The 25,814-nt window shown below is 43.0% G+C and overlaps 1 protein-coding gene across 3 annotated transcripts; it reads right to left on the minus strand.

Moving 5' to 3' along the window:
- Positions 1 to 96: 96 nt before the first annotated feature.
- On the minus strand, positions 97 to 24,894 carry rbm10 (RNA binding motif protein 10). Of its 3 annotated transcripts, none has more exons than XM_070544603.1 (23): positions 24,758 to 24,894; positions 22,599 to 22,662; positions 22,014 to 22,527; positions 21,758 to 21,928; positions 21,618 to 21,687; positions 5,740 to 5,813; positions 4,380 to 4,466; positions 4,233 to 4,293; positions 4,001 to 4,159; positions 3,746 to 3,906; positions 3,534 to 3,631; positions 3,220 to 3,307; positions 2,927 to 3,107; positions 2,738 to 2,844; positions 2,575 to 2,656; positions 2,368 to 2,459; positions 2,087 to 2,275; positions 1,816 to 2,001; positions 1,674 to 1,730; positions 1,411 to 1,602; positions 1,102 to 1,149; positions 972 to 1,027; positions 97 to 858 (listed from the first exon to the last, which is right to left on the minus strand). In XM_070544603.1, the coding sequence occupies exons 2-23, from the start codon at positions 22,613 to 22,615 to the stop codon at positions 768 to 770; spliced, it is 2,781 nt and encodes a 926-aa protein (XP_070400704.1). In that variant the 5' UTR covers positions 22,616 to 22,662; positions 24,758 to 24,894; the 3' UTR covers positions 97 to 767. The 3 variants fall into 3 exon arrangements, with proteins under 3 accessions (XP_070400704.1, XP_070400705.1, XP_070400703.1); XM_070544604.1 differs by lacking the exon at positions 24,758 to 24,894 and adding an exon at positions 23,113 to 23,239 and having other exon boundaries at positions 2,927 to 3,065; XM_070544602.1 differs by lacking the exon at positions 24,758 to 24,894 and adding an exon at positions 23,113 to 23,239.
- Positions 24,895 to 25,814: the final 920 nt, after the last annotated feature.

A 25,814-nucleotide genomic window follows, 5' to 3' on the forward strand; every position in this document is an offset into this window, starting at 1 on the left:
AAACTGTGAAACTCCCATGTGCTTTTTTTTTGACCGTATGTGTTGCTGCGCAACGTTACATTTAAAAAGTGCAACATTTTCATACAAGACATCAAAACAGATGAAAATGTGTTTATTTTACATTAGCTCAATGAAACAGTCACATTGGTGGATGAGTACACAATGACAAAAAGTTAATTTTTCAAATAGAAGTATCTCATACAATGTTAATTTAAATCTACCACGATAGACGTCTCCTCTACACAATGTTAGTAATTGTGACCTCAGTCCAAAAGGCCACAATCTCTTTACCTTAAATTCTGTAAAAAAAAGTGCCAATTCTGTAATATACACAGTTCATGCCCAGATCAGTCATTCACTGAATGACATGGCAAAAAACATTAACCTAAAAAAAAAAAAAATCTATGGTGCATAGACAGTCCTTTTATTAACTCCTATTTGCTGACAAAGACCTGTTGACAACTGATCTTTCATTTTGCAACAGCAAATGTTTTCCCAAACGTAAAATCTGTTTATTACACACAAATGCACGCTTCAAAGCAAGCGAGAAATGAAAAGCATCATTCAGAGAGCAAGCAAAAAGGTGCAATTTGTGCAATATTCCAACAATTACTGCTACACAGCGAGTTTATGGGATTACTACCAACAAGTATTACCATTGTTAAGGTAATTATGTCTACCCAAAATGAGATTTTTAAAAATTGTTTGTAAAATAGAGGTCAATAGTAGAGTTGGATGTAGGACACGGCCCTTTCTGGGATCAGAGGTCAGTCCACTTGTGCATTGCGCAACAAAAGCCCTTTTTTCATGCCTCCCTGCAGCATCCTCGCACCAAGACTAGTGCCTGAGATCCCATCACTGCAGACAAAAAGAAACAAGTTGAGCACAAACAATAAATAATACCTAAAAACAACAATCCTGACCATGCATAAAATATCTAACTGGAGTCTTTTCACATAGCTGCTGCTTACACAGGGCTAAACTTTCGCTTCAATGACTCTGAAGGTTCAGCTCCATCAGCCAATCTCTGCAGCAAAAGAAAGATAAATATGTTACTGAACAGAAGCATTAATCCAACTAAGCCTTTGATGCTCGACTAACCTCTCTGCCAAGAGCGTCTTGCTGAGATCTTCTTTGTTCCAGGTTTTGCTACACACACACACACACACACACACACACACACACACACACACACACACACACACACACACACACACACACACACACACACACACACACACACACACACACACACACACACACAGGGAAAGAAACAAAAATTTTAGGCAAAATAATGTCATCTTCTAACCCCCCACACCTCCAATGATCACATCATGCTGTGCATAAAATGCATCAACCTTCTTGGTCTGTGCTGTAAATTGCAGCCTTAATGATGGGATTTAAAATCACCTTATGTAGCTCAGAAAGCTGCTGATGTCTGATCAGAGCCTCCTTGCTAGGAAACTGCCTCCTACACAGCAGACAAGCAAGTTTGACCCAGTCTGTCATTCTTCCCTCCTTCTCATCTCCGTCACCGCCTTCTTCTTCACTGTCGCTTTCTGCACTGTAGGCTGGAACCAGACCTGACTGAGGTGGAGGAGACTGTTGGAGAAGAGACGATTGAGGAGTGACAATGACATCGTTATAAACAAACAGCTTATCTGTACACTTACTTCTGCACTATGTCGAATCTGGTCCAGAAAACTCGGAGGCCTTTCAGAGAGCGCCCCCTGCAGGAAAGAATAATTAGTGAGAATATATAAAAATGCACCATCTCCTGTTCAGATTTTTAATTTGGTAATTATGGTCGCACACCTTCTTCTCCAAAACGGCGTAGCCTGCATCAGCACTTGCAGATTCTTTGTAATCATCTAAACGACTGCTGCCGGGTGCTCGTGTGTTACCAGGAGAAAAGCCCACGGCAGGGGATGAAGCGACAGAACGCATGTTTTCCTTATGTCTGTTGAGACTCTTGGCCCAGCGCTCCATATCTTTGGCAATCTAAGAAGTGAACACCAGAAAATATTAAAACAAACACAGATTTATTCCAGCATGTCGCAACACCTGTGACTAGCACGTGAAGCACCTGTTGAGCCGTTTTACTCTTCGGCTTGTCTTTTTTTTCCTTATTTCCTGTGTTGGAAGACACAGAGTCTGAAGAAGCTGCATCCTTGATAGGAGCATCTTCAGCATTTGCTTGGCTGCCAGCAGGAATGTACATGAGCTTCTCTCCATCCCAGTACATGTACTGCTGCGTGTGAGAGTTGTAGTAATACTGCCCAGGGAAGAAATGCATACAACCAGAATGAAAGGTGGAAAAGCAACAGCAAATTTTGGCCTGCATCTCATTCACACCAAACTGTTTACCTGGGAATTTGGATCATAATAAAGTCCTGTGAGGGGGTCGTAGTAAAAGCCCGAGCTTTCATCATACCGATACGTTGACACATCTGGAACAGCTGCAGAGACAGAGGCAAAATTCACCATTTTTAGAGACTTTAAATACCTTCAGCAGTTGTTTGGAATCAAACGTGTAAGTTATTTCTGTTTGCCGTTATTAGTGGAAATGCTTACGATATTGTTTTAGCTCGTGTTCTGTTCCTGGGGTAGCAGGTTGACTGGGAGCAGCTGGCTGAGGTTTTCCCACAATCTCAACCTGAGAGATTATCAAGAAACATAAAAACAAAGATCGGTGCATGGACAACACAAAGACGTAAGGCAGACAGCTCTGATGTACCTGTGTGGCTGTTGCAGTGGCAGCTGTGGTGATAAGAGCAGCCTGAGTGTGAATGAGAGGCTGTAGCAAAGCTGCTGAACCACATTTTACTGTCTCTAAGGAAACAGCTGCAGATACAGAATAAACACAGTCAGAAACAAACGTGCACAGCAGTAAAGATAATAAAAGCTTACTGGTTTATAAACTAACCTGGTGTCCCTCCTGTGAACGCCCCATTCAGGGACGTTACTGTGTTTGGCAAAGCAGCAACCCTGGAGTCTGTCTGCGCCCTGGGCCCGTCTGGTCCAGAGTACTTCAGCCCCTCCTGACTGCAAGTTACCGCTGCCCCCTGCTGGTACACAGTTGCATCAACACCTCCATTTGGAGCGTTCTGAGAAGTGAAAAAAATGCCCAATACTTAAAAATAAAAAATGCAAACAAAAAGGTAAACAGTGCATGTATAATGTCCAACTTAGCTGCAACAATAAGTTGAGGGACATTACTTGTGTGACGGCCCACTGAGCTGCAGCTATGGCTGTGCTGGCCACCGTAGCAGCACTCACTCTGCTCCCATCCATCACAAACACGTCTCTAATATCAACAAAAGATTTCTGTCTTTATGGATCATTTGGCTGTGTAGTTTTACCAAACAGCACCAAACATTTTCATCAATCAACATTTGAAGTAATCTTGAAAGGGATTTGGGACTCCCTTAAATCTTCTTAATGAACATTCTAAGCACAACTGGTGAAACTTCAACCCACAATATTATAATGAATATAATAATCCCCCTTCGAGGGTAAATGTGTGTATTTACCGTTTGGAGCCTTTGGCGAACTCCACCACAACAGCTTTCCCATCTACTGACAGTGGTGGGTGCAGAGCCTGTAGGATCTGGAGCAGCTGAGACGCCTCCTATTCATCAAACAACACAGATCTTTGAGTTAGATTTTCAGCATCATCTGTACTTTATAAAAATAAACTTGCACTTCTAGTTAGCATCTCATTAGCAGCCATTCTGATCCTCACCACTATGGTGGAGAGCTGCAGAAAGGCGAAGCCTCTGTTGAGCTGTGTATGCTTGTCCTTGATGAGCCGAACATTTGAAGAGGACAGCGTTGCAAACGGAGCCAGTGCCGACAAGATGGCTTCCACTGAGGTATGAGGACCAAGGTTTCTAAGAATCAGAGCTGAGGACAAAGCAGGTTACAGCTCAATACAGATTTGCACTTCTCAGGTTTAATAGAGCAGGCAGTCATCGTGAGGACAACCCCATAGGCTTACTGTCATTAGCAGCGTCTCCCTGCTGTCCCACCTGCCCTGGGGGGACACTTGGACCAGATGAGTGGTAGGACGTCGGTAAGGGTAATAAACCTGGTGCTCCCTCCTTCTGAAGACCAGTTGGTAAATCCCTCTGAACTTGTGGTAACTTCAGTTCAGCCTCTGCAGAAAGAAACCTGCAAATGACACATCACCGCATCAAACAGCTCAGGTATTTATTAGTAGCTTTATTTACCTGACTTGGGCACGCTGCACTTGAAGCACTTCTCTCTCCGTTTAAAGTTTTGCACCCCACACTAATACAATCATACATGAGATAATGTTAAGTGAATGCTGTAGAAGAACAGCAGGCTGGGTTTTAGAAGCAACGCAAACATAAAACCTTGTTGCAGAGCCAGTCCTCGTTAGCACGCGGCTTGGGGTCGCTGTAGTGCATGGACACCCTCTGTCCCAGAATCAAGAGCGTTCCCTGAAGGAAAAAGAAAGAGAGGCGGGGGAAACAAAGAATGAATATCTGTGGTAATAAGGTTGCACATGCCACAGAGAGGCCTCATCTCACAAGAGATGAGAGAGAGAAGGAAAAGGGGAAGAAGGAGACAAAGAAACAGGACAGCTGGAGCGGAAAGAAAGAGGACACCAGAGAATTGCAACCTTCAGCTTTAGGAAAATTCGGACGGACTGAGATGGTGTACATGTGAGTTTGTGGACGTCAATTTTTAAAGGACAATATGTTTTTTTGAACCGAGTTAACCCTCCCCCCTGAAGGGGAACCCTTCCAGTTTTCAACACATCATACAGTTGTCACCACCTTCACTCCTCAGAGACAATAGCTTGGACCTAACAGGTGGTGGAAAAAAGGGCTCAAAATTAAAAAAAAGGAAAAAAAAAAACCAGATCTCTGTGTGAAGTTGCATTTACACTGGAATACTACATCAGAGGTGGTACTAAGGAGTAAAAAGGCAAATCCAGGCCGGGAGGGAGGGAGGGGGGGCGGGTCCTCTGTTAAAGGAGGACAGAAGATGAACAAGAGGATCCATTTATGAAAACTTAAAAGGTTGACCTTGACCAAACTAGCTTAAAGGGTCATTTTGGTCATTTGAATAGTTTGTGAGTAGTTACAGCCTCCATTTGGAGAAACTAAGTTTACATCCTTTAGGCATGAGGAGCTAACGGCTAGTCTGAGCACAGCTAATATCAAAGTGTTTTACTCCTGTCCTACAACAGCTCCTGTCTACAAACCTCCAAAGTTCATGCAAACGATGTTTTAACAAAACACTTTGCATTATTTGCAATATTTGATTATTTCTGCAGAAATATCAAAAACATGTCACATGCTGCTGGTAAATCACCACAGATGGTCGGAGGTGAAACAGGTTTAGAAATCATGTTGCATGAACTGCTGGGCATTTTGGAGATTGGAGCCATTTTAAGATGGAAAACATTCCCATTAGCCTTGCCTGAGCTTAGCATGTAACCTTTACCTCTGCTTTTGAGGTTGGTCATAAAGATATCTAAAAGAAGCAATAAAGTTATTACAAATTTTAAAACCGAAACACGCCTCAATATGACTGACGTTTAATAAAACATCAGTTTTCTCATCTGTGAAATCAAAAGGTCAACCTACCTCAGGCTTAATTATAAGTTTGTATGTTTCACACATGGTGGTGTGACTGTACCATAAAGACTAGTGTCCCCCTGAATGAGTCTGTGTGTGTATTTGTGTCTGTGTTGGAGAGAGTGACCTGGTTGGTCTCCATCCAGCGCGTGGCCTCCTGTATGAGATTAAACTCGACGAAGGCGAATCCTCGGCTCTGACCTGGACACCGCCCAGCGCCACAGCAACCCAACAACAACAACATAACAACAACGCAGTGTTTGGGTTAGTGCTTCATGTACAGAGGAGAGAGAGAGAGAGAGAGAGCAAGAGAGAGAGAGAGAGAGAGAGAGAGAGCGAGAGAGAGCGAGAGAGAGACCCTTGCTAATAAAATTTATTCCTAAATGGTCCATCCCCTAGATTGTCTGTAAGGGGCAGGAGGACGCTACGTCAAATTACTCATCTGGGTCAAAGAATGAGGAAGAGAAAGAAGCCTACCCACTCATCATTTTGGGTGTGAGCTCTTTGGAATTAACGATGAAGCACCCAGGCACCCACAAACACACACACACACACACACACCTGATACTTAATATAAACTAGAGAATACCAGAGGTGAAATACCCCATCCTAAACAATCCATTCAGTATTATACATGCTGTACGAGGCATTTGATTAAAGAGGTCCTTCACTAAAAAAAATCTATTTTTAGTTTTTTCTGATTATAATCAGTCACTCAGAGTTTTTCATGCAGGCTGAACAAGAATTAGCTTATGAGAAAAAAAAATTGACGGTAACACTCTAGGACTTGAAAAACCTGACAGAATGACATCACACCATAACTTAACGTTCATGGACTCACTCATCATGACTTGCGATATGCGGCTGTTGATGGTTTGGCATCCAAAAAACAGCATAGAATGTCTATACTAGTAGAAGCTAACTGTTAGCAATAGAAACTCCACCACACAGCAGAACTCCAGGCTGGAGGTAGAACATCAGTGGTTGAGTCGCGTTGCTATTAGCCAGAGACGAGATGTTTAATATCAGTAAATAAGACTCCAAATCCTGCCGTCTGACGTTATTTTCTCCTCCAGCTAAATCCTTTGTGCTGGTACAGGCACCCCCCCCAAAGTACGACTTGCAAGACATTGATTCCTATTAAAACACCACCGCAATTGTGTTAAAAATGAGTGAAGGATCTCTTTGAGTTCTACAAACAGAAAGATTAGTGTAGGGGCTAAGGTTGGGCGATATGTAACATTTTTTGTGATATTTTCTCTGTAACGTTTAGGTGTTTAGTAAGCCTGACACACGCACAACCAATCACAATGGTTCTTAATCAATTTGTACAAGCAGAACATGACTTGTTTTAGAGAGATTAGGGTTTTTCCATATTTCTTTGGCTATTTGCTGCAACAATTAACAATATGCTGCACCACAATTGAGAATATGGAGTGGTACTTCTGGCATGTTGGCCAATAGTTGAATATTTTGCCCCAGAGGAGAGGGTGTGTGTAATCCTTCACCTGCTGGAGCAGGTAAGATGTTGATTAAAGCTAACGAGGATGCTAACAGGAGTTATAGTGAGAAAGATGCATCTGAAGGAAACAGTGAAGGTTTTTATTAACATATTATCTTAGACTGTTGTAATAAAAATGAACTTGTCATCTGTTGTATAATTGCTTTATACAAGTTATTGATCACTACTGTTTGTCAATCACACTTATCATGAGGATGTAATCAAGGAGAGCCGAACATAATGTGATCATGAGGATGTAATCAAGGTAATCCTGGTGGAGGTGTGCAGCTTTGCACGCACATCAGGGAATGTATAAGGAGCAGAGCAGAGCTCAGAGCTGTTAGAGCTGCTTGTTGGATTCTACCTGACGAGGTTCTTGGATTACATGTGTTATCATGGATTACGTTTTCTAACTGGGGTGTTCAGCTCTCCACCCATAAGCAACGGTAAGAGAAATGTTTTGTTCATGATTGATAACTTGTATGAATGCTGGTTGAATAAAGCCTTGTTGTTCCTCTAATATTCAAGTTGTGTTTCATTGTTTCTGGCGTCGACTTGACAACGATCCTGATTAAATAAATATAAAGTGTAAAAAGAGACTTTGAGTCTTTTAAGGTAATTAAAATAAAATAAAACATTTTATTTTAGAACATTTTTGGCGTCACGAACAGGATCAGTCAAGCTATTCCAGCAACAATGAAGTGTTTTTGGAGAAGCAAAAAGGAGCCGAGTGCTTCTGGGGAGGGAACGCCGATTCCCGTGCCGATTCCCGGCTGGGAAACGGAGGAGTTCCGATCCATTGGTGATATGTTAAGGCAGCGCGGTGGACGCCCTGGGCCGTGGGGAGAGTTAAATGGAGTGGTCAGCCCCGCCGTGGTGCTGGACCGTTTGACGCGGATAGAAGTTAAAAAAAAAGCGCCGCTGGCAGGAGTGAGAGATATGATGTGGCTTTTTGCAGAAGCATGGAAAAAACAGGAGTTAGAATTGAGCAGTTGTAGAGAGCGAGCGGCGCAGGAGAAAATCCATGCTGAAGAAGTTGAGAAATCATGCTCAGAGTTTGAGCAGAGAGTGTGTGTGATGGGGAAAGAGCTAAAGCATGCTCAGAATGTTTTGGATAAAACGCTGACTTTTGTGTCTCGAGCGCAAAGGAAGGAAAAGAAGCGACCTCGTAGAACAGGTCCTGCTCAGATCCGGGCGTTTGTAAAGAATGTTGGTGAAGATTGGGACCCGCAGAAATGGAACGGGGATCTTTGGGGGGATGATGAGGAGGAGGAGTGGGTGATTAAACCTGACCCACCACCTCAGCCCTTGTATCCATCATTACAGAGGATAAAGATGTCAGAACAAAGACCTATTACTAGGCGTCGGCGAGAACAGCAAATTATTCCACCAATACTGGTAGATATGGTGGATGATCAGGGACGGCCGGAACTCGATGAGGCGGGTAATATAAGAAGGATGTTACAACAGCAGCCACAACCCGCCCCTAGGCTGCTAACAACGCTAGAGGATTATTCACAAGATGAGTTAAATCACATGAATGGGAAGCTGAAACAGCGCCCAGGCGAACCAACTGACTCCTGGCTTAATCGCCTTATGGAGGATGGCGCGTGTGATATAGCCATAGATGCCGGTGATGCCATGAGATTTTCAGGATTAAGTACTGATGCACAGATAAATGCTGAATACAGGGCTACAGTCCGGGCATTGCCAGCTGATGAAGATTTCAATGTGGGGGATGCATATGCTCTGGCATGTCATGTAATCTATCCTACCACGGCGGACTGGTCTGAGATTAAAGGGCAATGGCAGACAGTGAGAGATGCCATTCAGCGGCTCACCAGACTCACTATTAGAGAGCAAGTGGCTCGAAACGGGGGAGCTGGAGTGGTGGACTGTAACATCTCTAAGGCAACTAGAGATCACCTCATCAGACATGCCCCACCACATTATAAACCCATGGTGACCAGCTTGTTGTTTGGCGCGGCAGACCAGACTTTTGCCGCGATAAAAGATCGTCTTGGCGAACTCACCACGCTGGGTGATTGGTCTGAGACGAGGAGAGAGGGAGCTAGAACTGAAAATAAACCCAGGATTGATCCACATTCAAGGGGTCGTAAAGGGGGGGCAATGGGCCCCTCTAGAACAGATCTGTGGAGGGCACTGCGACAAGCGGGAGTGCCGTTTGAGGAGATTGATGGATTGCCCACTAATGCATTGATGGAGAAATGCAGCCAAATGGGACTGAAGGTCCATTGTCAGTTCAGACATTGTCCTGAAAAGGACGACAGGATGTCTGTGTCAGAATTGGTTGGAATGTTGCAGAATGTGATCAGGGAGGTGGCGTCGAAGCCTGCTGAACCTTCCGCCCCTCCCAAGGAATCTTCAGAGGAGGAGAGTTCAGATGAGTGTTATCAGGTGGCGGCAGTGAAGCGTAGAAAGAAAAAACAGCACCGAAGGGAACATGATGATGAATAGGATGAAGGTCAAGCTCGGGTTGTTGCCAGTGCCTCAGGATGGTCAGTAAATGATATCAGACCACATGTGGAATTACAGATTTATTGGAAAAAATCAGTACAGACAGTAATGGCATTGGTTGACACTGGGGCGGAGGCCTCTGTAATTCATGGCAATCCTGATAAAATAAAGGGAAACATTGTACCTTTGACTGGACTTGGGGGGCAGATGTTAGTAGGAAAGGGAGTAACTTTGCCCTTAAAAATAGGAAATCAACCTATTAGAAATTACAGTGTAGTAGTGGCTCCTGCAAAGGAATGGATTATTGGAATGGATATATTGGCCGGAATGACTCTTCATCTGAAACATGGTCGATTTTGTTTTGGTATAAACAGAATCCACACCATTTTGGTAGGCAAGGTCAAAATGACACCTTTTCCCATTCCTGAAGCAACACAGGTGGTATCACAAAAACAATACCGGTTGCCTGGGGGTCAGAAAGAAATTACGGACACTATTAAAGAATATCTGGAGGCAGGAGTTTTGAAAACATGCACCACACGGTGGAATAATCCCTTATGGCCAGTGAAGAAATCAGATGGTTCATGGAGAATGACTGTGGATTATAGAGCGCTGAATAAACATACTCCTCCTTTAACGTCTGCGGTTCCGGATGTTATCACGATTGTGGAAAGGGTGCAGCATCACTCTGGTACATGGTATGCGGTGATAGATTTGGCCAATGCTTTCTTTACCATACCTATCCCTGAGGACAAGATGGAACAGTTTGCCTTTACATGGGAAGGAAGACAGTACACCTTCACCAGATTACCACAAGGGTATGTGCATTCACCCACAATCTGTCATAGGATAGTGGCTGAAAATCTGTCGACTTTAAAGATCCCATCAGGCATATTGTTATCACACTACATTGATGACATCATGATTCAGGGAAACACTAAAGAAGAGGTTGAGCAATTGCTCCCACTTCTGATAACACATATGAAGAATCATGGATGGGAGATAAATCCAGCGAAAGTGCAGGGACCTGCACAGTCAGTGAAGTTCTTGGGAATTATCTGGAATAGAGGGGAAAGAGAAATAACAACTAAAGCTAAAGAGAAAATAGCACGGTTCCCAATACCACAGAATAAGACAGATGCTCAGCGGTATATTGGGTTGTTTGGGTTCTGGAGACACCACATACCTCATTTAGGACAGATCTTGCAGCCTCTGTACAGATGCACTCGGAAGAAGGAGCAGTTTGAATGGGGGCCTGATCAACAACAGTCATTTGAACTAGCTAAAGAGGCAATCCAACAAGCTGTTTCTTTGGGGAAGATGTTGTCAGGACCAGTGGAGTTACAGGTTTCTGCAGTAAATGATTATGCTAACTGGAGTTTGTGGCAAAAACAAGATAGGTGCAGAAAACCTTTGGGTTTTTGGTCTAGGAAATTGCCTGATGCAGGACAGAGATATACTCCATTTGAAAAACAGTTGTTGGCATGTTATTGGGCTTTGTTGGAAACAGAAGCCCAAACTGTGGGGCATGAAGTAATGATGAGAACACATATACCCATTCTAACTTGGGTCATGAGCAATCCTACAACTCACCGCATAGGGGTAGCTCAAGAGGCTAGCATCATAAAATGGAAGTGGTATGTTTCTGAGAGAATGAAACCAGGAGAAAAAGGAGTATCAATGCTCCACGAGCAAGTGGCAGACGTTCCAGAAATGGATGAAGTGCCTTTTGAGGTAAAACCAATCCAGGATTCTCCTGTGAAACTGGGGGTAAGATGGAGCGAACTCACCCCAGAGCAGCAGGAGCGAGCCTGGTTCACTGATGGTTCCTGTCAATATGTGGCAGGAACCAGGAAATGGAAGGCTGGGGCATTTAACCCTGGTACACAACAAGTTATGGAACTCACAGGGACAGGAAAGAGTAGCCAATGGGCAGAGTTGAAAGCAGTACACATGGTAATAATGGCAGCTGGGGTGCAGGGAGTAAGTATTTATACTGACTCCTGGTCAGTAGCCCAAGGAATGTTAACTTGGATGCCAACTTGGCATGCTACACAATGGAAGATACATTCAAAAGAGGTTTGGGGAGCTGACCTATGGAAGGACATTTGGGAGAAATGCCAAAATATTCCTGTGTCAGTATTACATGTGGATGCTCATACTAATAACAATGATCCTGAATCCCTGCATAATCAGACTGTAGATAAGATAGTGAAAATTCAGGCTGTAAGACAATCAAGTCCTGGATTAGCCAAATGGGCTCACGTTACTGCTGGACATTGGGGTGTGCAGGGAACATTGAAATGGGCGAGGGACAGAGGAATAGATCTCATCATTGATGATATTAAAACTGCCATAGAAGATTGTGAACATTGTCAGCATACAGGTAAAGAACCGTTGGTACTGGAAAAAGGAGACAAGATAGCTCAGTTAGTAATCAAACGGTGTGTAATGTCCAAAGTTGAAGAGATTACTAAACCTACCACTATCACTCAGAGGGGTGAAACTGGGTTTGAATCATCAGACTTTACTGCGGGGGCAAAAGTGTGGGTGGAGCAGCTCAATGGTCCTCCCAGAGCTGGAGAGATTATTGCACAGGGAAAAGATGCTGTGGTAAGTGTATTGTTCCCCGGAGAGGAAAAATGGATTAATATTCCGATAAACAAATGTTACAGGAGAGAAAATTAATGCTTGTCATTCTATCTGCAGTTTTGTATGTATCCCATAGGCGGGTGTCTGAGTGACGGTGGTTGACTGGGTCCCCTTCCCCTACAAAAGGATTGAACCTTTGTCGAGGCGATGGATGGGCTCCGCGGACCTGGTGGTGTCGGATGTTTGGTCATCGTCCTCCATGTCCTCGCTGTCATCGCACTGAGGGCACATTTCTGTTGGGGGCTCACGGAAGGACAAGTGTTGGAAGAAGGGGTCATGGGCCATCTGGAATTGGTTAGCAGTATGTCCAACCGCACTCAAGGCACATTCACATGCAGAGCAAATGACGCTTGCTACTTGGGAAACCTAACATCTACCGGTAAGATGTACCGGTGCAGAGGATGTCTTAAAATCCGAGGAAGGGTGATCAGCCCAGGGGTGTTGGTTCAAGGATCAACAGTAACCTTTAATTCTGCAGCGTGCATCTGTGCATACCATCAGGGGAATGGTACTTGCATACAAAATGGCACAAATTGGAGTATGAAGGTTGATCGCGATTTCCGGATCAGGAATGGAACTGTAATCACAGGAGGACGCGCCTATTTGTACATATTCTGGGTGCTGCCCGACACAGCTAGAGCTACGCAGACAGCTGTAGCTCCCCTGGTTCACACTTGTCAACAAATGGGACAAATAAGGGTAGCCGAATATGTGCGATGGACTGTGAAATTCCCTCCTATTCCGCCTTGCAACAGGAGGAGGCGAGCATGGTATGACACCGTGCTAGGAGGAACTGGAACTTTGTATGGTCTGGCTAACACAGCAAACAATGAGGTAACACGAACTATGCTGTCCAACACTGGAGAATACACCGCACAAGCTGTCACCAAGACTGCAAGATGGATGCCTTCGACTGTATCTAGTCAGCTAGAAGGAAGTGATGTGTGGAAAAGTGTATTTAAATGGAATCTAAAGCTTTGGAATGAAACTTATGATGCATTGCATAATTTGTCACACATAGGTAATTGGACAGTCTGTTCCTTGCAGACTATTCATGCTGAGACACAGAGAAATAGGTTTCAAATACAGGTAATGAGTAATAACTATCATGCATGGCGAACATTATGGAACATCAGTAGTTCATTATGGCTACAGCTACATGCAGAAATGACGATTTGTAATAAATCTATGTGTACTGGATACTGGGATCAGTATAATATGACATCAGTAATGACTGTGTGTAGATATCAGATACTGCCGGTGATAACCACTAAAGGGTTTTGGTATCTCCATGTTAGTGGAGAGTGGTGGGATGTTAAAACAAATCGAACATATGAAGTAAAACACTGTGATGAGACTGATAAGGGTTTAGCCTGCCCATTGGTAAAAGGACATAGCAATCCATGTTTCACTGATTCAAGGGTCGTACTCTGTGATTGGACGGTCACACCCCCAGAGGAACAGTTTTGGCAGGTGGGTCCTAACACCTTATGCGTGGCTACAATGACCAATTCCCCACAGGTACCTTCAGTTCCCTTTTCAGGTTGTCTCAAGGGTATACATATGTGGGAATGGAATAACGTGACCTATTGGTTGAGTAATTACACTGTATCTAGTCGGCTGACTAAGATACAATGGGAGGTTTTACACTCCCCTTGGACACTCTCACTGGAACGATTCAAATGCGCATTGGATGGTTCCACTGAAGTGGCAAAATTGATTGACTCTCATAGGTCCAACCTTTCCAGGCTTATGGTGTCTACTCTTGTGGCACAAGGGGAAATAAAACATGTTGCTACATTGATTGAACAGGCTTCCGCTCATCATTGGTGGGATATATTTACAGGCATGTCGAGTACCGCTAATAAAGTGCTAATTCCACCTATGATTGCAGCATTAATTATAATCAGCATTCTAACATTGTGTAATCTTATTATTTGTTGGTATGTTATTCGATTAAGAAGAGAAATAAATTGGGTAATAATGCAAAGACTACGATGAAAATTAAAGTGGAACTACAAGGTATGTTATAAATGACGTTGGTTTTGATGGGGAAATGGTGATGGATATGTTACATAAATTAGATGAAAAGTTCAAGAGTGGAATGTAATAAAAATGAACTTGTCATCTGTTGTATAATTGCTTTATACAAGTTATTGATCACTACTGTTTGTCAATCACACTTATCATGAGGATGTAATCAAGGAGAGCCGAACATAATGTGATCATGAGGATGTAATCAAGGTAATCCTGGTGGAGGTGTGCAGCTTTGCACGCACATCAGGGAATGTATAAGGAGCAGAGCAGAGCTCAGAGCTGTTAGAGCTGCTTGTTGGATTCTACCTAACGAGGTTCATGGATTACATTTTCTAACTGGGGTGTTCAGCTCTCCACCCATAAGCAACGGTAAGAGAAATGTTTCGTTCATGATTGATAACTTGTATGAATGCCGGTTGAATAAAGCCTTGTTGTTCATCTGATATTCAAGTTGTGTTTCATTGTTTCTGGCGTCGACTTGACAACGATCCTGATTAAATAAATATAAAGTGTAAAAAGAGACTTTGAGTCTTTTAAGGTAATTAAAATAAAATAAAACATTTTATTTTAGAACAACTGTGGACACAAGAATTAATGTGGACTAACCACTTTGGGAGTACTTTCATCTGAGCCTTGTGTATGTCAAAAGCCAGTTTTTGTTTGAGATGGCTCTGTAAAAAAAAGAACCATAGCTTTCAAATGGTGCATAATATCTACATGTAGACAGAATGAGTGAAGAATGAAAAAAATAAATAAATAAATAAACCACGCCGATTTGACCTGGATTAATTCATAGATACCATAAATCCTCTAATACAGGCCAGTATTCAATTAACGGCCGGTCAACGCGCTGTGCCAGAGCGTCGGTACTGACACGCGATCGTTCATGTCGGTTCATTTCCTTTAATGTTTTCTGTCTTTTATTTGCGCCTGATGTGTTTCGCTGCTGTGGAGCGGGGCGCATCACCTTGTCCTCCGGTGACGCACCGATCACTGATGCGGCCACCAAGCAGGGAGCACTCCGCTGTTTTTGCGGTCGGTAGATCTGCGTCCTGAGCACGGCCACAGTAACATTATCAAATCAGGTGTCACCACCTCAAAAACTAATTTAACACACGATCGTTCATGTCGGTTCATTTCCTTTAATGTTTTCGGTCTTTTATTTGCGCCTGATGCGTTTCGCTGTGGAGCGGGGCGCATCACCTAGTCATTCGGTGACGCACCAATCACTGATGAGGCCGGCAAGCAGCGAGCACTCCGCTGTTTTTGCGGTCGGTAGATCTGCGTCCTGAGCACGGCCACAGTAACATTATCAAATCAGGTGTCGCCACCTCAAAAACTAATTTAACAAGCGATTGATCGTTCATGTCGGTTCATTTCCTTTAATGTTTTCTGTCTTTTATTTGCGCCTGATGCGTTTCGCTGTGGAGCGGGGCACATCACCTTGTCATCCGGTGACGCACCAATCACTGATGCGGCCAGCAAGCAGCGAGCACTCCGCTGTTTTTGCGGTCGGTAGATCTTTTAGAACTGCAGTTCAAAGGTAACTCATAAGGTGATATATATGAACCCAGGTAGCAGTTTTTCTTTAGGATTGAGAGGAGATGCAGGAAGATAATAAACTGGCAGGACAGAAAAATAGTCAAATAAAAACAAGTTAGTTTTTGTACCTGGTGGTTGCAACAAACAGACACCATTGAAGGTAATCAGAAGTGAGGAACAGAAAATGAAATAATTATTTTAATGTTTAGAGCAGCAGGAACTCCGAGAGGCTGCAGGCGCATCAGTGAGTTTGCGGCCGCTGCGCAGGGGGGGGGGGAGAGGGCTGAAGCAGAAACTACCGTTGTTAAAAGAAATGTGTTTAACTTTGAAAATGTGGGCGCAATTTTAATTGTCAAAAACTCCAGCGAACCATTAGTTCATTTTGCTCAAATAGAAATAGAGGCCTGCCTCTATTTCTGGCCCTCCTTCCAATAAAGGCCTGGAGCTCGATGAGCTTGAGTCAAATACAGGCCCGGACCTATATTAGAGGATTTACGGTATTAAAAAGTAAATCGCTCGTTAACAACGATCAGACATGGGGTCAGCCCATCGTCGATGTATTCGTCCAATCGCCCAACCATAGAAGGGAGGAAAATAAAGTAGTGTTGGGAAGCAGACATGTGCCAGAGTCAGATAAACAACCCTTACAGACAAGCAGGAAGTTAGCAAAGTGACAATAATGACCTTAATGGGAGAACAAGTAAAAGAAAATATTCTCAGTCAAACAGAACTCATTAGCGTTAGCTGCAGTTTTAATATTCTTCCACCCTCTCACACTCTGAATTAACTTCAAAGGCACAAACACACTTTGCTTGTGATGCCGATAGATATTATTCAGTTTAGGATGGATGATGCAGAATCATAAAAGGGGTTGAGATGGTATGTGAGCCACAAAGAAGTTAAAATCACACCAATGAAGTGAGCTGCATCCTTGCAACAAAGCAAAAACAAACAAGACTGATTTTTAACACTACATGGATCTCTGCTGAGTAAAGAAACCAGAAAAACAAAGTAATAAAGCAGGAATCTAAGCATACTCTGTATATTACCACATAAATCTTTGTGGTACCACTAGCTGCCTAGCCGTCTGTCAAATACAGTGGGGCAAAAAAGTATTTAGTCAGCCACCGATTGTGCAAGTTCTCCCACTTAAAATGATGACAGACGTCAGTAATTTACATCATAGGTACACTTCAACTGTGAGAGACAGAATGTGAAAAAAAATCCATGAATTCACATGGCAGGATTTTTAAAGAATTTATTTGTAAATCAGGGTGGAAAATAAGTATTTGGTCACTTCAAACAAGGAAAATCTCTGGCTCTCACAGACCTGTAGCGTCTTCTTTAAGAAGTTTTTCTGTCCTCCACTCGTTACCTGTATTAATGGCACCTGTTTGAACTCATTATCTGTATAAAAGACACCTGTCCACAGCCTCAAACAGTCAGACTCCAAACTCCACTATCAGGGGTGGACCTTTAAAGCGCCCGAGCGCCAATGGCGCTAAATTTTCTCGTCGGGTGGTAAATACTTGACGACTCACCGCCCGGGTGGCGCCCAAGCCTTATTTGTCATTTACACACCGGCTTTCACCTACATCATGGCCGCGCCCTGTAGGAAGCCGCCGCTTTCATTTCGTCTCTAGCCACGTACTGCACGTACTGCACTTGTACGATTCGTGCACGTACTGCACTTGTACGATTCGTGCACGTACTGCACGATTCTAGTTATAGTCACGTGAACTTAGGGCTGGGCGATATGGCAAAAATAGAATATCACGATTTTTCCAATATTTTATCGCAATTTCGATTTTATCACGATTTTTTATACATGAATAGCATAACTTCAATTGCGTATTAAAGAGAAACATTGAATAAATAAACATTTATTCATATTAGGGATAACCAACACAGTGCTAACACACTTATATTTTAAACTCACACCAGAGATGATAAAAGCCCTGAGAGAAACAATTACAAAAATCAGTTTTTCTCGTTTTTCAAGTAACTTAACATAAATTAAAATCGTAAACATATTTAAAGTGCAAACATGTCAAATGCAAACGTATTGTGCAAACATTAACTTGTTCAAAATACTATGTAACTGCCAGTTGCTCATGTAGTGGATAGTTAAGCTCAAATACGGCTCTGATGTGCGGCTGGACCAGAGATCGCTTGTGGTAGCAAAAAACTGAATATTTTCTGCAACTCTCACTTTGCATTCAGCGTACATGCGTGGAATGGCGGTGTTTGAAATATACTTGCGGCTGGAAAACTCGTAGCGCGGATCCAATGTTTTTATCATTTTCTTAAATCCCGCTCCTACTGTTCGCACGGGACACAAATCTTTAACCAAGTGGTACGTCACTGCATCTGTCACGCTGTTCCATCGTCTGCTGTCTCTGTCGTAAGGAGTGAGTTTTGTGAGTGTTTCTGTTAGCGTTTGCTGCCTGGAAGAAGCACTAGCCGCTGCAGCCGCAGGCTTTTTAGCTTTAGCTGCCAGCTGGCTCTCATTGTATTGTTTGGGATGATTTCTTTTCAAGTGATTAAACAAGTTTGTGGTGTTGCCATCACTTGCCTTGACGCTCTCCTTGCAAACTTTGCAAATGACGTTTCGCTGCTCTTTGTCATCTGGTGAAAAACCAAACCAGTTCCATATAATGGACGAGGCGTTCCTCTTCGGAATGAAAACCTTGTTGTCGCTCGCAGCCGAAACCATGTTTGTTCACACACAGGTGAAAACAAGCAGGGCACTAATATATTACTATGACTCACTCTGATTGGTTAAAGGTCAAACAAAGGTGTGTCATTCGCCTGGGGTAAGTTCCCTTTTCATTCAGAGGCAGAATTTCAACAGCAGAGCTGTGAATCGTGATAAAAAGGTCTCTCAAAAATGACAGACCGTCAGATGTGTAGATCGTAAAATAGTCTAAAATCGTCATATCGCCCAGCTCTACGTGAACTATAAGTTCACTATTAAAGATGAAGTGGAACCACGCTAGAAACACACAAGCACGCAGGGAGATGCCGCTGCCACAGGGATGGGATTTCTTGATGCAATCTCCGGCAAAACGCTTTAAAACTGGTGAGGAGAAGCGAGACAGTTCGAAACGGTATGAAGCAGAGAAGCGTAGGTGGAACGATTCTTGGCGGTTTAAAGAAGACGGGAGGCGCAGAGAATGGTCGTGTTCGAGTTGAGCAGCGCCTCGCCTGGAAAACAGACGAGAGCAGACGGACGCAGCAGGGGGAGTGGCTGAAAGCCGGACAGATTTCCCTACATGTGTAGCTCGGGGGTGATGATGGCTGAAGATATCGCGTGAGCGTTCACACTTGTTCAATTTTCAATTTTAATTCTGGTGCCTGTTAGCAGCTGAAACACATCCTCACGTGCTTGTGGATATCATATATTGTATATGGAGACATGACTGTAATAATAAGTAAAGGTTATCAGCTGTAGGTCTAGTGTGCTCATAGGAAATGTGACAAAAGAAAACAAATCACATTTCTCTTTATGGCCTATATAGTTGTCATCATCAACATAACATGATTTACAGAATACATGTGACCAACTATCATTTCATGTTCTACCACCGGATGTTTGGATCAAAATATGAACCAATCAGATCTTAGATCAGGTGAGAGCCAGGCGTTTCCCATCATCCTCTAGGTTTTGCAGCCGGTGGAGAGCAACTGCAGCACCTTGCTCCAAAATCTGCGGCCGCCTTGATCTCACGTGGTTATCGTTGCCTACGTATGCATGACGTCAGAGCAAGTCGGCGTCAAGTCGGACACAAATCTAACTGGCATGCACTGCGCACCGATCACCGCTGGTCTAATCTGCGCAGAACTGGCTCATCTCGAACACAGCCAATGGCTCGAGTACAGCAAAGCAGAGCTGGTGATGCACTGCATTGTATGCTGGAAGTATGCGACGACAAAATCGAGTTTTGTTGAGGGAACAAACAAATTCAAACTTGAATACGTTATTATGTTTGTGAATGTGTACAAAATAAAGGTTTATTACATTTAAAACGGCTCAGTTGTTATTTTGACTCATTTTGGCAGCTGACCAGCGGGGCCGGTAGATTCTTGGCGGGGCCGGTAAATATTCAGAGTTACCGGCTCGGCTGGCCGGTTGGTTTTGAAGTTAATGTCCACCACTGACGATGGCAAAGACCAAAGAGCTTTCGAAGGACACCAGGAAAATAATTGTAGACCTGCACCAGACTGGGAAGTGTGAATCTACAACAGGCAAGCAGCTTGGTGTGAAAAAATCAACTGTGGGAGCAATTATCAGAAAATGGAAGACATTCCATGTTGTCATTCTTTTTTAAAACACAGAAACGGTTTTGTTACCTGTTACTGACGCTACAGTTTTGCATCAATAACAGGTAACAAAACCGTTTCTGTGTTTTAAAAAAGAACAACAACATGGAATTAGAAATAACGCACAGCAAGAACACACCTAAGATGTTCAAATGGAAGACACACAAGACCACTGATAATCTCCCTCGATCTGGGGCTCCACGCAAGATCTCATCCCGTGGGGTCAAAATGATCATGAGAACAGTGAGCAAGAATCCCAGAACCACACGGGGGGACCTGGTGAATGACCTGCAGAGAGCTGGGACCACAGTAACAAAGGTCACCATCAGTGACACACTACAACAGCAGGGAATCAAACCCTGCAGTGGCAGACGTGTTCCGCTGCTGAAGCCAGTGCATGTCCAGGCCCGTCTGAAGTTTGCCAGAGAGCACATGGATGATACAGCAGAGGATTGGGAGAATGTCATGTGGTCAGATGAAACCAAAGTAGAACTTTTTGGTATAAACTCAACTCGTCGTGTTTGGTGGAAGAAGAATACCGAGTTGCATCCCAAGAACACCATACCTACTGTGAAGCATGGGGTGGGAACATCATGCTTTGGGGCTGTTTTTCTGCTAAGGGGACAGGACGACTGATCTTTGTTAAGGACAGAATGAATGGGGCCATGTATCGTGAGATTCTGAGCCAAAACCTCCTTCCATCAGTGAGAGCTTTGAAGATGAAACGTGGCTGGGTCTTCCAACACAACAATGATCCCAAACACACCGCCCGGGCAACAAAGGAGTGGCTCCGTAAGAAGCATTTGAAAGTCCTGGAGTGGCCGAGCCAGTCTCCAGACCTCAACCCCATAGAAAATCTGTGGAGGGAGTTGAAAGTCTGTGTTGCTCGGCAACAGCCCCAAAACATCACTGCTCTCGAGAAGATCTGCATGGAGGAATGGGCCAAAATACCAGCTACTGTGTGTGCAAACCTGGTAAAGACCTTTGGGAATCGTTTGACCTCTGTTATTGCCAACAAAGGTTATGTTACAAAGTATTGAGTTGAATTTTTGTTATTGACCAAATACTTATTTTCCACCCTGATTTACAAATAAATTCTTTAAAAATCCTGCCGTGTGAATTCATGGATTTTTTTTACATTCTGTCTCTCACAGTTGAAGTGTACCTATGATGTAAATTACTGACCTCTGTCATCATTTTAAGTGGGAGAACTTGCACAATTGGTGGCTGACTAAATACTTTTTTGCCCCACTGAACGGTAAAAAAGTCACATATGAGAAAAATAAATGAAATGTGAATATGTTAACGCCTAACAGAACAGATTAAAACAGACACGGTAAAGTCACCAAAAACAGACATGGAAATGTCCGAGTTGGCTGTGGATGATAATGACACGAGCAGAAAGAGAGAGTATTAAAAAAAAAAAAAGAAATACACGAAACAGAAATGTCAGCTAGTGAACAAGTCCTCACCTGAAGATTTATTCCTCATAAGACGAACCTCTCTTGGCTGGATTCCCTGTTCCTGAAGCTGTGCCCGGATCTTTGGACAAAAGAGAAATGTTTAGACCCAGCAGCACAAAAATCTGAGCAACAACACAGAAGAATCGCACCTCATTGGCAGTGGCACTCGGTGGAAGCATGCGAAGCATTATAATGTTGCTGGGCCGTTGATTCTGGTCTAAATCTGCCCGGTAGTCCTGGTCCCTCTGGTCCAGCTCCTCTACTGACAGGTCTGGGCCATCATTTCCATAACCGTGCTCTTCCGCTATCTCTGGAAATGGCTACATAAAGAAGCAGTATGAATAATTGTGATCTCAAATTTAAAAAAATAACAAAAGAGCAGGGCTTAGATGTGTAATGGCTTACCCTCTTCCTTCCAGCCATATGAGAGAACCGGTTGTCCTCTCTCTGTACAGCAGGACTGAGATTCATCTGCTCTGATTGGTTATCAACATGACCCCAGTTGCTCTCCCTACTTTCTGAGTGCAAAGCGCTGCTCTCCAGGAAATATCTTCCGCCTCTGCCTCGACCTCGTTCATGCAAGCCAGCGTGTGGCAGCCCGTTCTCTCTGAGGAGGATGGGGTGAGCAGCATCAGGGTGTGAGAAAGGCGGCCACAAGAGTGCCTTCCTGTCACGCCCGACGTTGCCTCGACCATTCCCTCTGTGGTGAAAGCGAGCATCATCTTGGGGAAAGCCGGCTGGGAAGTCATGGACACCCAGTGGCGGCTCCTTATGACTGTACATTAGATCTGCTTCCAGTCCGGCATCATGAGCTGATCCTGCCTCCTCATCCTCTTGTCCATAGCCGCGATAGTCCATGTCCCTAAAGTTGTGGTCATTGTGGTTCCCATAGCGACCTCTACGATCACCTCGCCCACCCCTGTAGATCATAAATGATGTTAGAGCCTTTTCTGACCATTTCAAAATGTCCAAACATAAAAACTGTCTCACCTCCGCTCATAGTCCATGCTGAACCAATAGCTCTGCTCCTAGTTTCGTCCTTTTTATCTTGATGCTTTTGTGAGAGAACCAAACAGGTAAAGTTAAAGTCCAGATAATAATAATAAGCCTCTGCAGTGAGAGAATCAAACAGGTAAAGTTAAAGTCCAGATAATAATAATAAGCCTCTGCAGTGACTGGGATGGATGGGTCTGATGTGCAAAGCTGTTGTTTACTCTCAACTTTGAAAACGATGTCAGCCACTGCTATAATAATACAGCAAAAAGGCAAAACTTGACAACAATATTCTCAGTCCTTTAATAACACACACGCAATACGTTTGCACAGATGTTTTACGCAGATATTTCCTCTTCAAATAGGAGTTTTTAACAATGACGCACGGCGGTCATTTCTGTTAGCGGCTAAGCTAACTGCTTTAGCTGACCTGATCCGAAGTAGACATTACATGTGCTGCCATGGTCACAAACACTAAATAAATCCTGCGAGAAATGGAAGCAACACTCACCAGAAACTCATGTAACCACCGACTCTTCCTCAAACGACAGATTCAAGTGAAAGAGGGGTTTTGTTTCCAGTGAACCAGGTGTAAAATGGCCACAAGCCACTACAGCCGAGCATGTCAAGGGGGGCGGAACTAAAAACTAAGATATGAAATCTGATTGGTTGATTTTTGGGTGAATGTTTTAAGCTACTTAGTGATTGGACCTAAAAAATAGATGGCCAACAAACAACGATCTAACTTTTTGGAGCAGAGGTTTTCTAGCCTGGCAAGCCAGACTATATATTCACATATATAACTTTGCAAAGCCAGAATTTGGTCTAGTTCACTAGGCTAGAGGTTTTCTGCTTTTTTCCTGGTTTGATTTTATCAAAGCAGTTGGTTACAGCAGGGTTACAGTCAGGGGCGTAGCACCAAATTCTGGGCCCTAGGTACAAGTCTTCTAGGTGGGCCCCCATGCTCAATTACTTAATATCTCTCTTACACATTTTTTGTCATGCTATAAGACAAGATAATAAATATGATCTTAGTTTAACCTCTATATTGAGCAAATACAAATGCCAGCATAATAAAAGTGAAATGCCCAGACTTCACATATAATTATTTTTATTTGCCAACAATGTGTTCAAACAAAAATCCTGGAATTTATTTTCCAGTAAATGCCCACTGACGGGTCTTCATGTTAGCAAAATCACTTATGAGAGTCCAATCCTTTGGCTAATTGGCTTTCAATAGAAAGAAGAGCTAGGCTGTTAAGTCTATCCTGGGACATTGTTGATCTCAAAAAATTTTTCACCAGTTTCAGTTTGCTAAAAGCCCGTTCACCCCCAGCAACAGTCACAGGTAGTGTGCAAAATATCCTCAGTCCAATACAAACTTCTCCAAAAATGCTCTGTAATTGCATCCTGTATAGATGACATTAAGCAGCTCAAGAGGAGACCGAATGTGTGGAAATGTGGCACCATATATTGTTCTCAGGTGTAGCATCTCATTCTCAAATTCAGCTGTGAGATCCTTGTAATATTTTCTCATCGGTGCCTGGCATGATATCTTCATCTGCTCTTCAGTCATGTCTGTCATGGTTCATGATGTTACTGATATATGTTGATATATTAAATACATATGACACGAAATAAACCAGGTTCTCTCTGTGAATGTAATGTACTCTAAATTTTATAATCCCTGCATTATCAGCCAAATTATGAGATTGTCCGTTTTCAAGATCAAATATAAAGAAATTTAAAATAGGCTTAAAATATCTAACCAAGTCAATAACAATCCTCTAACACCAGTGTCATCATGCTGTACGAAAAACAGTGGCAGCTTCTCATTCCTGAGATTACCACGAATCCATCGATACCAAGTTTGTCCTGGTCCATGACTGGGAAGGAGCTGAAATATCCACACAGAGTGAACCTGTTTTTACTGCGAGGGCCGCAAATTAATTGGCGGCGGCCGCCTGCGATAATAATCCTGATTAATTTATATATAAATTAATTAGTGTTTTCACTGATAACACTAATTAATTTATATTTGATCTTGATGGTGAAACTAAAGGCGTTTAACACTGAACACCTAACATGAATGCAGCTTCTGAGAGCTAGCTAATATCAGCTAAAACTGTGTTCTGCTGCTGCTGGCTGCTACTCACCGTCCTTCTTGAAAAACCTAGTCAATACTTGCTTCTGTTCAATTAACTTTTTCTCCTTCTCCTTCTTTTCTTTTCTTTTCTTTTCTTTTCTTTTCTGGAAGCCAGATTTCCCTTTCTTGGGAAAAGACATGCCTGACTCTCCTGCCTCCAGCTCTGGCTGTCGGCATCTGCGATGTCTCATAGCTGTACATGCGGCCGTGCAGCCCCTGGCCGCTGGTGTGGACTAAACCACTTTGCACATTTTTAAGGGGTGATAGATGCCTCAGAGATTATTCAGTTATTATTTTTAAGGCGAAATTCTCTTTCTTAACCTCTTTATCCAGGTAAAGGGAAGTTTATTAAGACATTAAGTAAGTTGGGGGAAAAAACAACAACAAGAAAACATTTTTATTCAAAGCTGTCTCAGGGCCCCTCCCTGCAGTGGGCCCTGGGTAAACGGTACCCCCCCCCCCCCCCCAGTCCGACGCCCCTGGTTACAGTGGATGTTTTTTCTTAATAGGCTGCCCCAGACCAGCCTATCAACCAGATTTATTTGAACCTAGATTGTGCGCAGGAAAATAGCAACCCGATGAGAAATGTCTTTATTTATCTAAAACTTGCCATCAAGTCTTTGCTTTTATATTATCTAGCATCTAAATATTTTATTTCAAATCCAGCTTTATAATTTAACTATAATAAACGTATATTTTAATTTACATTAATTTTATATAGCTCATTCACATTGACAATAGTTTATAAATGATGCACAGTTTGATTTCAGACATTCATTGTTTGTTCTGCACCTGTATAACTTCTCCCTCTTGTTGGTCTTTGTTAACCAAAATAAACCTAATAACTCTGCCAGAGCTTGGTCAAGTCCATCGTTCTAATTTGTATTATGGATTTGTTAAAAAAAAACAAAGATCCATTAATTTTGAGTAATCAAATATCATAACACTTGATGAAGAATTACTTCTAAAAAGGTATTTGGTTACATTTCAGGTTATTTTAATACAGTATATGCACTGTGCAATACATAAAATATCATGTTAAAAACTGAAGTTTCAAAAAAATCTAT

This window comes from Nothobranchius furzeri, chromosome 15 (assembly GCF_043380555.1).
Source record: "Nothobranchius furzeri strain GRZ-AD chromosome 15, NfurGRZ-RIMD1, whole genome shotgun sequence".
Taxonomy (NCBI): domain Eukaryota; kingdom Metazoa; phylum Chordata; class Actinopteri; order Cyprinodontiformes; family Nothobranchiidae; genus Nothobranchius; species Nothobranchius furzeri.